Here is a 12,217-nt window from a genome sequence, read left to right as displayed (position 1 = left end):
ACTCTGATTTAAATCCCTGCACAAAGAAAAATAATGCCCGTGGCAGAGCACGGGCAACGTATTATATATATAGCATGCCCTCTGCTTATCTGTGTTACAGCTTATTTGTTTTTTTTTTTTTTTTTTAGATTAATGTGGGTGTCCGGGCCAGCTTGCACGCACCACAACTAATCCCACGGACCCTGAAGTTAACGACCATGTAAGCCTCCAGTGGCCATCATATGAGCAACCAAGGATTCGAACTTGAGACCATAGAGAGAGCAAACCTCTTAGTCCCAAGTCTTTACCACTTCGCCACCACCTAGATGGTTGCTTATTTGTTTTCTTATGACAGGTGCCTGCATTGTCTTTGCTGCTTATGTATGTTGACACGTTATGTCCTATTGAGATGAAAGGTGTTGAACATATTAAATAAGGAAGTATTAGAAGAGGAGGAGAAATGCCGATCATATCTTCGAGAAAGTAAAATGCACCCTTCAGGCAGGGCCTTTTGCTGCATTTTCTCCATGAATTACATTTTAATTTCTTAAAGGGGTTCCAAAGGATGCTGATATCACATGGTGTTTCACTAATGAACAGGTGGCTGACATGAGCAGTTGGAAAGCAGGAACTTACAAATTTAAGTCTCGCTACATTGATAATCTAGTTGGTAAGTTGCACAAATATACCTCGTTTATACACTATTTTCCTCGTATGCCATTTATTTCATTTGGCAATTATTCTTGGAGCGCAGGTGCTGAAAGGATGAGCTTGAGACGTCCCCTGTAAATTATGTTGATAGATTTTCCAGCCCCGTCATTCTTACCCAAGTGCTGGAAGACAAGGTATGATATCATCAGTTGCAGTGTCGTGGTTATAAGAATGGTAAAAAGGCTATTAATGACGTGCATGGGATTGACCGTGCAAGGAACTATCTACGATCATTCATCTTCGGCGCTTTTGATTATTATGATCGTCTCTTAACAGATGAGAACTCCGCTGCTTTCCAAATATAACTTAAATTTGAGAAAACTTGATGCTGCTTTCTATTTTGCATGATGAAAACAAGGTACGATACTTTTGTTTCAAATCTGGCTTGGTTTGATTAAGTGTGACTTCACATTACAATTTGATTAAATTGAATTTCTTTCCATCTCTGTTCATTGGTGAATCTTAACCACAATTAGATCTGTAGAAACTTTCAGCATGTGGTTAAGTTTATTGGGCATCTTGAAGAATCGGGGAGGTCGGAAACAAATTATCACTGTCATTGATAGTGGATGGATGCAGAGAGAAAATTCTCTTAACAATAATTATGTTCGGGGCTAGAATTGATAAAATCAAAAGATTTAGGACTCAATTGTCAGTGAGATAAATAGATTAGGGACTAGTTTGAGGTTTCCAAAAAAAGCTTATGTAAGTTCTAATTCAAGCTTGGGCAAGAAGAAACTACCAAATAATAACTGGAGAGTCGTGCTACACTGTGTGAACCACAAGACAGACAGTGAAAGCAAGTGGTTTAACGGTCTGATCAGCTTTCTCTGCCTCCTTGACGACATCGTTCTTAGGTGCGCTTTATTGCCCTTGTCTTTCTTCCCGATCTTCTTCTCCTTCTTCTTCGTAGTCAGTAACTTATTTTTTTTCGATTATGGGGCTAGTGATTGTATAATTTGTATTATATTCATGCAAGAATTTCAATTATTTTGCTTTAGAGCTTCTTTTACCTATGAGACTCATAATGGGTTTCCGCAATTAGGTTTAGATCCTATTTTTTTAATCTAGGTTTGGACGAATAGCAATTTCAAGCTCGTCAATTTTTGCGTTACTAAATAGTAATTGAAAAGTAATTACTTTCTCTTATTATTATGGCGTATTTATATTAAAGGGCATGTGTTTTTATGGAATTCGTGTTTTTATATTTGCAGTACTTCGGGTATTACTTCTTTCTCTGAGAATGTTAGGATTTATTGGCCACAGGAGGTTGAGGTTCCTTATTTTGGCGTTATTAAATCCAAAAAATTGCATATCTGAAAAATTTACTAGTACTAAGTCGGACGGTTATTTTCATTCGGAAATGTTAACGTCGGCCCACCCTTAGGAAGAGGGCGATTTAAGGACCTTTTAGTGAAACATTCTCCGTTGTTTGTGTGATTTATTTACTAATAACATGTTGTTAAGGTAATTAGTTTTTTTTTTGTCAGTACAGTCATTGTTATGTTCTATATTTACTCTTCGGTAAGAAAGATTGAATCTTTAGCTGTGAGGATGAGATCTACTTAATATCCTCTCCGTATCGGGGAGGTTATTATTGGAGTATTGTTAATGATTAACCTTATATCTATGCTTATATGAAAGGATTACAGGTCCTATGCGAGAGAATTATCTTCATCAATCGCATTGTGGCTGCTATAAAATACTTTTAAGTCAGTGCAATTGTGCTTGTTTCAATTTGTACACTTATTTTCAAATGTGATAATGTAGCAACTTAGCATAGTTTTTTCTTTTTTTGGCAAGCATGAGGCCCAAAATTATCACTTACATTAACCTACTATGAGAAAGAGTAATATTTGCTACTTGTATTTGATTTGCTGTTAAATCTGATAGACTTGTGAACTAAGTAGCGTAAGCGATCCACTTACATCTGTAATTAAACAACACTGATCGTCTATATATTTCCATTAACAGGTTGTTTGATTTGCTGCAAAGGAAGAGATGGGAGATGTACTTACAGAGCTTCCGCCCTCTTCAAGGTTCTTTCAGGAAGATTTGGACAACTTCGCAACTTCATCACCACCACTTTCATCTCCTTCCCTACTGTTAACTAACCCTAAACCTGATAAGCCTCTACATCCTTCTCTCCTCATCATTGCATTATCTTCCCCTTCTCTTTATGTTTTCCACCATATATCCTCAAAGACCCTAATCGGCAGTCTCGTACTACCTGAGATCCCTTTCTCAGCAAACTTGATCGGGCCCTCTCTTGGTGATACGTCTTGCAATATTTATGCTCTCAATGATGCTGACAATTTAACACTCGTTGTCTCAGTACAGTGCTCTGTCAATGCTGAGAGATCCATTGCAGTTGCTAAGTTGCTTATTGGTGATCACATAATTCCTGAGAGGGTTCTAATAATGGATTCAGTTCAGAACCAGAATTTCCGGGGTAGGCTGGCACCAGACGAGATAAATATTTTCAAGCTGGAGACATCAGCAGAGAGGAAAGGACTGAGTCATGATGGTTGTGGAGGTTCATTCTTACTGAAAGGTTTAGACTATTTTCCTTCAGGGAGTGTACTGGATGGCTTGGCAGCTGCTCTGTTGGCAAGATGTCAGATGAGAAAAATAAGAGGAACTCTTTGTGTTTCATGGCCTCGACATGGTGTTTCTGTGGTGGCTATGGTCAAATCTCTGCTACAGAAGAACGTGTTGCATGGCTTTGACTTGAGCTCAATTGGAGATTCCATGGATGAATCTTCAAGGTTCAGTTCAATTAAGAATTATCCTTTTGATTCTGATATATATACATGATGCGCTCTAGGTTTATAGTGCTTCTTTAGTTCCTAGCAATACTTTACACTTACAAGAATTTTGCAAAGCACGAGCAGTAAGATTGTATGATTTCCTCCTTATATGCTCTCTTCTCTTACATTGGTTTTTTATCATTCCAATTTCAACAATGACGGAAGAAATTGTATTTTTCATCTTGCTCTGAAACTACATGTTGGTTTTCTGCTGGACATTTTGCTGTGGTATAGCCAGTGCATCTTGGGAATTTATTAAACCACAACTGCATAATTCATACATGGACAGACTGATCATCCAGGGCGTCTCATCGTAACTTAGGCCCCGGGCATCGTTGCCAGGTGCTCTTGCTGTTCCCATGTTGTCCTATCCAAAAGTACAGCTATTCAAAATAAATCTTTTCCGCACCCGATTCAACATTTTTTTTATCAGTGCTTGCATAGTTCGCATATTGTGATCAGTGCCAACGCAGGAAAACTGAACCATAAAATCAAAACACTCCCAGGTCGCGCTCGCTGGCTTTAGCCATTGTTGAAAACTTGAATTCACAGTTCACGGCCCAAGATGTTTCATCATTCTAATCTATCACAAGGTCAATAACTCCGCGACAACGATGGAATTGATTTTCCTGGTTGGCTCTCTTACAAAAGCAAGATAACATGAAGAAAGGTATAATAGGTAGGTATTCTTGTTATGAAAGAATGATTGAAATGGATGTTTGTGTGCTGACCTAGATGGAGTGGAAACTAACACCTACATGTGCTAGTTTCAAAGTCATGAAAATCAAATTACCAGAATAACATCAATCATCTTAGAATAACCCCACATGTTAAAATCAGACCATCCAACCAAAGAAGTCCACACCAATTAAAAGTCTAAAATGTTCAAGTAGATTACGACAAGTTTTTAAATAATAGATGGATGGCACATTTTCTTGAGGATTTAGTCATGCACAATTGCCTCGACTTGTTCAGGAAGAGAAGGAAACAGGGATGAATATGAAGATTGTTTTGAAAGTTGAATGGGTAAATGAGGGGTAATAAGCCGTTCAGTTTTAGGTGTGTTGACTCATCATTCATGTAATTTGAAGGGCAAAGACAGACTTTTCCAAGTCCCTTCTTTCGGTGTGTCTCTAGTATCTATTTGGTGATCGTGGTATGGGAGTACCCACCAACCAGGCCAACATTCGTTGCATCCTCTCTTGACTATAGAGCTCTTTATGCAAAATACTAAGAACTGCTATGCAAAAGTGCAAAAATCTACTTTCTTTTCACTTAAATATATCACTCACTCCAATCCATCTCCCCCGCTCTTTCCTACTTTCATTCAAGAAAAGCAAAAGGAGCAACAATGGCGTTTCCTCTTCGAGAAATAAAGCTTCCCATATTACCATTTTCTATGTTGATTATCATCTCCATCCTCGGCAGAAGCTTGCATGCAAGCGACCCTCCTTTAACTTTAGACTACTATGCTCCCACCTGCCCCAGTGTGTTTGAGATTGTCAAGAAAGAGATGGAATGTGAAGTTCTTTCTGATCCACGTAATGCAGCTTTGATATTGAGATTACATTTCCATGACTGCTTTGTTCAGGTTCACAACTCTCAACTTTTGGCATTATCATTTTCTGCAACTCTAATCCTTCCCTGTATATACAATAGTACTCCAAATTGTAAATCCTATCTAGCCAACTGATAGTATGTTCCAACTATTGGTGCAGGGATGTGATGGTTCAGTTTTGCTAGATGACACAATCACCCTGGAAGGGGAAAAGAAAGCTTCAACAAACATAAACTCTCTAGAAGGATTTAAAATCATTGATAGAATTAAGAACAAGATCGAGTCCGAGTGCCCCGGAATAGTGTCTTGTGCAGATATTCTCACCATTGCAGCAAGAGATGCAGTCCTTCTGGTACTAATACTGTTCAGCATTACTAGCTAATAGTAGTAGGAGAATAGATTCATACTTTTGCTAGTTTGAGAAAATTCGGTCTCTTCCTCTCCTTTTCAACCAGTTATAATATTGACAGGTTGGTGGACCATATTGGGATGTTCCTGTTGGAAGAAAAGATTCTAAAACTGCAAGTTTCGAGCTCGCAGCATCAAATATTCCGACAGCAGATGAGGGTCTCCTATCTATCATTACCAAGTTTCTTTACCAAGGCCTTTCTGTTACTGATTTGGTAGCTCTTTCAGGTAGGATGCTCCTATGGTGGGAGGGACATTGACCCTGCATAGAACTACTACTTGAAAAGTCACAAGAACATTGCATTTCTAATATTTAAAATTCATTCCTGTCTGTGAAATCTGCAGGGGCACACACTATTGGCATGGCACACTGTGCAAATTTTCGGGCGAGGATTTACGGGGACTTTGAAACAACTTCGGATAGAAGTCCAGTGTCTGAGACATATCTTAACAACTTGACATCTATGTGCCCAGCTACAGGAGGAGGGGACAATAACATATCAGCAATGGACTATGTCACGCCTAATCTTTTCGACAACTCTTTCTATCATTTACTATTGAAAGGAGATGGCCTGCTAAACTCAGACCAAGAACTGTACTCGAGCATACTCGGACTTGAAACAAAGAATCTCGTGATAAAGTATGCCCATGATCCAATTGCTTTCTTTCACCAATTCTCAGATTCCATGGTGAAAATGGAAAACATTACAAATCCTGATAGCTTTGTCAATGGAGAAATTAGGACGAACTGCAGATTTGTGAACACATGAGCTGGCAAATTGTGGGCTTGCGGATAGTGATTTGGTTTTATGTTGTATATGTGTCATGACAAGTGGTGGAAAACACAGATTTTTATGTAATAATATTAGCCATTGGTTAATATTAAGGCTCAATTTCTCTTCGATTTATTTTATGTAAGCTATATTATTTCTCTTTTTCTCATGCCCAGCCATTGTTTCCCTATTGAAGTGGATTCTGCACAAGCTCATAGCCAGCAATTTAATTCATAAAACTAGTTATTATATATCTGTAATAGCACATACAAATTTTATCTGAACTTCGGATTGTGACTTTATGAGAATGTATTCTTAAAATATAGCATAAAATCTTTGAATTTAAGGATGCCGTTTAAAAAAAAAAACAGAATATAATCATGTCCAAACTTGAATAGAGGATCAAGAAACTCCAACGAAAAAAATTTGGCTATGGTGCAAAGCAGCATTTGGATTGAAATGCACCACACGTAGGAGCCCAGTTGCCAAAAACTATTAAAATCTGGTTTTATCAAATGTTCACATAGTAAAAATTCCTGTCATATTTTGCTGCCCACATTCTTTGGTTGCTACCATCTCTGCATGAGAGTGTTGTACTGCAAAGAAGGAAAGAAATTATCAGGCAGGTCCATTCTTCAAGGTAATGCTCAGGCTGCCAAATCCAGAGAGAATGACGTTTTGAACCCAAGCCCAGGCTATCTAAACTCTTAGAGAATTGGACTGGGCATGTTAAAACATGAAGGCTTACTGAGTGATTGAGCTTTGAGCTGATTCTCCTTGGAAATGTATACTCCCTGACTTTAGAAAAGGTTGATGGCCTTGGGATACACAGTAGCTGCTATCCTTCAAAGAAGTAGCCATTCATTCTCTGATGATAGGGTGTGTGTGAAAATTGATTGGCTAGGACAATTAAATAGGCAATATGTTTAGGTCTTTATTTAATTTATATATACTTTCCATCTGTTTAGTAGGTTAGCTAATGCTTCCATGTAAGTTTAAAGTATATCGAGATTGAAAGCACAAGTAAATAAATAGTTAAATGACATCTTTCTTTGCTGCAATAAAAGTTTATTGTACTTCCAGAATTTTCTCACAATGCTACTGAAAAACTTTCATAGTTTATATAGAGAGACTTCTTATGATAATTGGTTTTCAACCACGTGTTTTTAAGCAGTTAAACTTTATTGCATTCTTTTAGAACTAATATGGTAGCCATTATTGAGCATCTTTCAGCAAGGAAGGAGTGCGAGGTTTAGAGTTTTGGTCTCTCATGAAAATCAATGGTTATATTGTCAGTTTTAGAAACACAAAGTTAATGTAAAATTGCACTAAAATCTACAAGATTTAAATAATAAATTATTTAAATCTCAAATGTAGTTGATGCGTACTTATTGTGCTAAATACTTTGATCTTCGGAAAATATTGGCTCGGCATTTTTCTTTTCTTGTCAAGTTTTAGGTATTATTGCCTCAGTATTTTTCTTTTCTTGTCGAGTTTTTTTTACTAGTTTCAAATGGTTTCATTCTACTCCAAACATGTACTGTTTATTGAGCTTTATATTTTGTTCTTGGACAAGGCCTGTGTTATCCAATGTCAACGACAGTTACTGTCATCAACCTCTATGTATTGACGAGGAATTAGAAATACTGGATTTATGTAAGTGCAAGGGTTTAGTGTGTTAATGTAGTGATTGAAACAGATGTTGCTAACCTTTTGTCCTCTTTATATTCTCATTGTTAATCGGTTATGCGAGCTATAAAAAACTCACTGTGTTGATTGTAGGTGCAAGGAAGAGATCGCTTGGTTGTAAAATACATTGCAGAGCAGCTAGGTTTGGAAGGCTCATACACTCCACGTACCTATATAGAACAAATTCAACTAGAAAGGCTTGTAGATGAGGTCATGGTATGGGAATATCCAATACTTGTGATTACTTCTCCTGCAAAAGCAATCCTGATCTGATCATTCTGCAGGCGTTGCCAGATGACTTGAAGACAAAGCTCAGCTTAGATGAGGATCTAGTTTCAAGCCCCAAAGAGCCCTTTTGCCAGCCTCTACTGATAGGGTTGCCGGGAGATTTAAGAATGGCAAAAGGTTTTTTACCAATTCAACCCTATTATGATTCTCTGCATCCGACACTATTTTGTCACGTTGCTAATATCCCTTTATTGTTCTTAATGTGTTGTAGTATTAGTTGAAATGGCAGCTTCTATTATACACTGATCATATTTTACATCAAACAGCGGTATGTCACACTCATATTCCTCTCAAAGGGACAAGAACTTGTCTAAGCTTACTGGGCCTGCTGCAACCTCTAATAGGTTTGATGATAGAAATCTAGAGTCACCAGCTGCGCTAGCCAATCAGGTGCTCCTTTGAGCTTCTCAGTTGTTATGCTTCATTTGCCAACATATAGTTGTTGAATTCAAGTCTTTATAGATGTTATCTTGTTTTTGTAGTTATATTATGAAGCGGTATAAATGAAGTCTTCTTGTATTATTTTATTCATTTTCTCTCTTGCCACATACATTCTTGTGTAGGGAGCCACGACTCAACTTTTAGAACAGATTTCTTCACTAAATGATAGAATGGATGAGTTCACAACCTGTATTGAAGAGTTAAATTCCAAGTTAATCATCAATAAGAACTCTCCTAGCCAAAAAAATATGGTTCTCCAGGCTGAAGCGCACAACGGTTCCGCTCCAACTTCTTACTTCGTATCTGGTTTAGGCAATGGTTCCTTGACTGGATCCAAAATGTCCAATTCCTCATCTTCATCTCTGTTGGCTAAAGAGTCACCTTTAATGGAGGAGGTACAATGGCTGGTCCCTTCAAACCATCTCATAAGTCTTTTCTCTACTTGTGCTTATAAATCAATACCACACACCTGACAGGGTTCCTTTAGTCAATGATTTGAATTAAGAGGTTGACTGTTTTGATTCTAAAATACGCTTATACTGATAGGGTGTTGAAAGTTTTTCAGAAGCTCTTCACAAAAGTAGGAAAAAATAATTTAATCGACTTACAGGGATGTCACTAGTATAGTAAGATAGGATGTTTGCATAGAATGAATCTGGGTATTGAGTTGTACTGTTAGCTATGTGTTTAAAACATGTCAATACTATCCAGTTGGTGGAAGTCGCTTCCAATTCTTCTCATTGATTGCTCTATATTGACAAATATCAGGAATTGCCCGGGCACAGCTTCTACTCACGCTTCAGTTGGATACGTTGAGCAGTCTTCTTCGTGATAGCTTGGGAGAGAGGTTTCAGGGAGTAAGAAAAAACAGGAATAGCCTGGCTGTCCATGATGGCCAAGCTCCCCTTATTGCGGCATTGGCGATTGGTTGTGTCGGACTGTGTTGGTTTAGTCGAGCCCGGAATTGACTCGAGTAGATTCACATTTTTGTTTCCTGCTCCAGATATCTTTCTTTTCTTTTGATATTATTCATAGAAGTTTTCCACACAGGCCTCCTCTTGGTCGGGAAACCAGATATCAATATCAATCATCTAGTTTATTATGTTTGGAGTTAGAAGCCTTTAGTTTCTCTAGCAGTCTGTAGAAGAGGGGTTATCAGAATTTTGTATTTGATGTCACGTTGGCAACTCTTTCATCATATTCTGAAATAGTAAATCAATAGCAATAAGGTATTTGACCTTTGTCTGGTTTTGCTAGGAGTACTCGCCTCGGCAATACTGGCCTCAGGATTGATAATATTTATTTTTTAAAGTATTTTTTTGTTTAGAAATATATTATAATAATATTTTTTATTTAAAAAAGTATTTTTAATATTAATACATAAAAACAATTTGAAAATAAAAATAATAATAATAAATTTGAAAATACTGTAGCTTCCCATCTCCCCAAAATTCTTCAATAAATATTTTGGAGGCTTTACCTTTGCCAAACCTATTGAAAATATTCATTTATAAAGAAAAGTCGCTGCATGAATTCATGGATTTATCAACAACAGTTCTCTGGGAGAGAGAAACACGAGGTCTGGATCTATTCTGGGGACATCAACCCACAAGAAGCTCTCTCTGGATAAAAATTATTTTTCCACTGATCGCATGATTAAAACTCCGCAAGGGCCGTTGCCGCAAACCAGCCATGATGATGATCCATAGCATCGGGGCAAGTGTTTCACCAAGCATTTCGATTTTCAAAATGGGTGGAAGTTACTTTGAAAATTTCTTGTTCTTCTACAAAAATAAACTCTTGATGATTAAATCCATAGTTCCAGTCCATTTACACCAATACTAAAGTTTTCTCTCTTCATCTCTAAGACAGAAACTTGCTGTGAGCTTTCATAAAAAATGGACCGTTAAGACCAGGAAAGGTAGACTTGCAAACCAAACGACATGTCAACCAAATTAGCTTCCTCTCGAAGAGAAAATGGCGTGTCGTTGTGAAACCTTAGGCCCAAAAACGCAAGTCACGTTACACGTGCTGTGTGCCGCTAAAATAAAAAACGAGAGGTTCAAAAATGATATGTCAGGAGCGACAACAGAAAAGACGGACGGACGACAACAAAGAAAAATCGAAACGAGTTGCTCTCAAAGTCCCGACCATTTCCTACTTCAGTCCCTGTATTTCCGATCTATCTAGGCACTTTCTGCTCTTGTTTGTGCTCCTTTTTTCTTGTCACTGACCGGGAATTTTGTGCATGTATCATTTTGTATCTCTTATATCACGAATTTGTTTAGCTCAATTTTGTAATTGAGATGTATTGCTGACGGTAGTGATTATTTGAGCCAGTTGTCAAATCTTGGATTCTAAGTCTTAACAGTCCGCTTGTAGGCTCAGGAAACTGGGTTTCTTTCTGTTAAGTACCAAGTGATGAAAGTCTCAATCTTGAATCGTTATCATTTCTTTATAGATTTCGTCTAATTTTGAGGGAAATATCATAACTTTCTTTTATTTGTTTATTTTTTATTGCTTGGTTGTTACATTTGATTGACTATAAGAGTTGGGTTTCCGTTGTTTTGGTTTGTTTCTTTAAGCTGAGAGGTTGCCAAAGGGAGATGAATTCGATAAGTGATCGGCCGCAGAGCATTATAGAAAGAATTCTCACTCGATTACCAGTACGAGATGCTGTAAGAACAATCGCCTTGTCAAGCAAATGGAGGTACCGATGGACTACTCATACCTTGTTCTCGAAGACAATTGTGTTAGGATATACAGTGATAGACCTGTGGTTGAGAACCGCATGGTAAAATTCATCAGTCGTGCACTCTTTCTTCACCAAGGACCTGTTCACAAGTTCCAGCTTTCTACTTCGTATTTGCAATGCTTCCCGGATATTGATAAGTGGATACTTTTCCTTTCAAGGAGTGATATTAAAGAGATGGTACTTGAATAAGGAGAAGGTGAGTGGTTTAGGGTACCATCATGTCTTTTCAATTGTAAAAGTTAATCCGTTTGGAGCTTTTTCGTTGTAAATTTGATCCACCTCCTGCTTTTAAAGGATTCTTGTGTCAGGATTCATTATCAGCACATAGAAAAGATTTTTTTTTAAGATTTTATACTTATATAAACTTAAATTTACATACAAATTTATCCTTTAATAAATCAGTCAGAGTTCAACACAATAGAGTTCAACACAGCAGTATCAACAAACTAATTTCATAATATAACTTAATTGTCTTAATACAAGAGTTTTGGAGCACTGACTAAACATAAAGAAAGGTACAAATTACAATCAAAAAAGCAGGTTTTGAAGGTCTGTGTGTGTGAAAATTGATTGGTTAGGACAATTAAATCGGCAATATGTTCAGGTATTTATTTATTTTATATATACTTTCCATCTATTTAGTAAGTTAGTTAATGCTTCCATATAAGTTTAAAGTATATCGAGGTTGAAAGCACAACTAAATAAATAGTTAAATGACATCTCTTGTCACTACCCGAATCCCGGATCCATAACCGGTACATAGCCAAGATTCCCCTCTAAGGTTTTATACCTATGCGAACCCAAA

The 12,217-nt window shown here is 37.3% G+C and overlaps 3 protein-coding genes across 4 annotated transcripts; all 3 read left to right on the top strand.

Annotated features, from left to right (window-relative positions):
• The first annotated feature begins 1,412 nt into the window (after positions 1 to 1,412).
• LOC105123084 (uncharacterized) lies at positions 1,413 to 3,716 on the top strand. Of its 2 annotated transcripts, none has more exons than XM_011022560.1 (2): positions 1,413 to 1,547; positions 2,665 to 3,716. In XM_011022560.1, exon 2 carries the CDS (start codon positions 2,692 to 2,694, stop codon positions 3,505 to 3,507), a length of 816 nt encoding a protein of 271 aa, XP_011020862.1. In that variant the 5' UTR covers positions 1,413 to 1,547; positions 2,665 to 2,691; the 3' UTR covers positions 3,508 to 3,716. The 2 variants fall into 2 exon arrangements, with proteins under 2 accessions (XP_011020862.1, XP_011020870.1); XM_011022568.1 differs by lacking the exon at positions 1,413 to 1,547 and adding an exon at positions 1,616 to 1,822.
• A 1,114-nt stretch (positions 3,717 to 4,830) lies between these two features.
• On the top strand, positions 4,831 to 6,444 carry LOC105123077 (peroxidase 11-like). Its single transcript, XM_011022549.1, has 4 exons — positions 4,831 to 5,091; positions 5,219 to 5,410; positions 5,529 to 5,694; positions 5,812 to 6,444. Exons 1-4 carry the CDS (start codon positions 4,852 to 4,854, stop codon positions 6,234 to 6,236), a joined length of 1,023 nt encoding a protein of 340 aa, XP_011020851.1. The 5' UTR covers positions 4,831 to 4,851; the 3' UTR covers positions 6,237 to 6,444.
• A 1,768-nt stretch (positions 6,445 to 8,212) lies between these two features.
• LOC105123068 (uncharacterized) lies at positions 8,213 to 9,897 on the top strand. The gene is made up of 4 exons (XM_011022536.1): positions 8,213 to 8,333; positions 8,483 to 8,606; positions 8,780 to 9,052; positions 9,419 to 9,897. Exons 2-4 carry the CDS (start codon positions 8,487 to 8,489, stop codon positions 9,623 to 9,625), a joined length of 600 nt encoding a protein of 199 aa, XP_011020838.1. The 5' UTR covers positions 8,213 to 8,333; positions 8,483 to 8,486; the 3' UTR covers positions 9,626 to 9,897.
• The last annotated feature ends 2,320 nt before the right edge of the window (positions 9,898 to 12,217 follow it).

Source organism: Populus euphratica, unplaced genomic scaffold, assembly GCF_000495115.2.
Source record: "Populus euphratica unplaced genomic scaffold, PopEup_1.0 scaffold1.1, whole genome shotgun sequence".
Lineage (NCBI taxonomy): Eukaryota > Viridiplantae > Streptophyta > Magnoliopsida > Malpighiales > Salicaceae > Populus > Populus euphratica.
The sequence above is the reverse complement of the archived record's forward strand: the minus strand, read 5'-3'. Positions and strand labels throughout refer to the sequence as shown.

Bases quoted from the DNA above. Each gene is read 5' to 3' on its own strand.
- LOC105123077 (XM_011022549.1), top strand. From the start codon at position 4,852: ATGGCGTTTCCTCTTCGAGAAATAAAGCTTCCCATATTACCATTTTCT. The intron at 5,411-5,528 runs GTACTAATACTG...TAATATTGACAG, and splicing joins CAAGAGATGCAGTCCTTCTG to GTTGGTGGACCATATTGGGA. The intron at 5,695-5,811 runs GTAGGATGCTCC...TGAAATCTGCAG, and splicing joins TGATTTGGTAGCTCTTTCAG to GGGCACACACTATTGGCATG.
- LOC105123084 (XM_011022560.1), top strand. From the start codon at position 2,692: ATGGGAGATGTACTTACAGAGCTTCCGCCCTCTTCAAGGTTCTTTCAG.
- LOC105123068 (XM_011022536.1), top strand. From the start codon at position 8,487: ATGTCACACTCATATTCCTCTCAAAGGGACAAGAACTTGTCTAAGCTT. The intron at 8,607-8,779 runs GTGCTCCTTTGA...ATTCTTGTGTAG, and splicing joins CAGCTGCGCTAGCCAATCAG to GGAGCCACGACTCAACTTTT. The intron at 9,053-9,418 runs GTACAATGGCTG...CTATATTGACAA, and splicing joins AGTCACCTTTAATGGAGGAG to ATATCAGGAATTGCCCGGGC.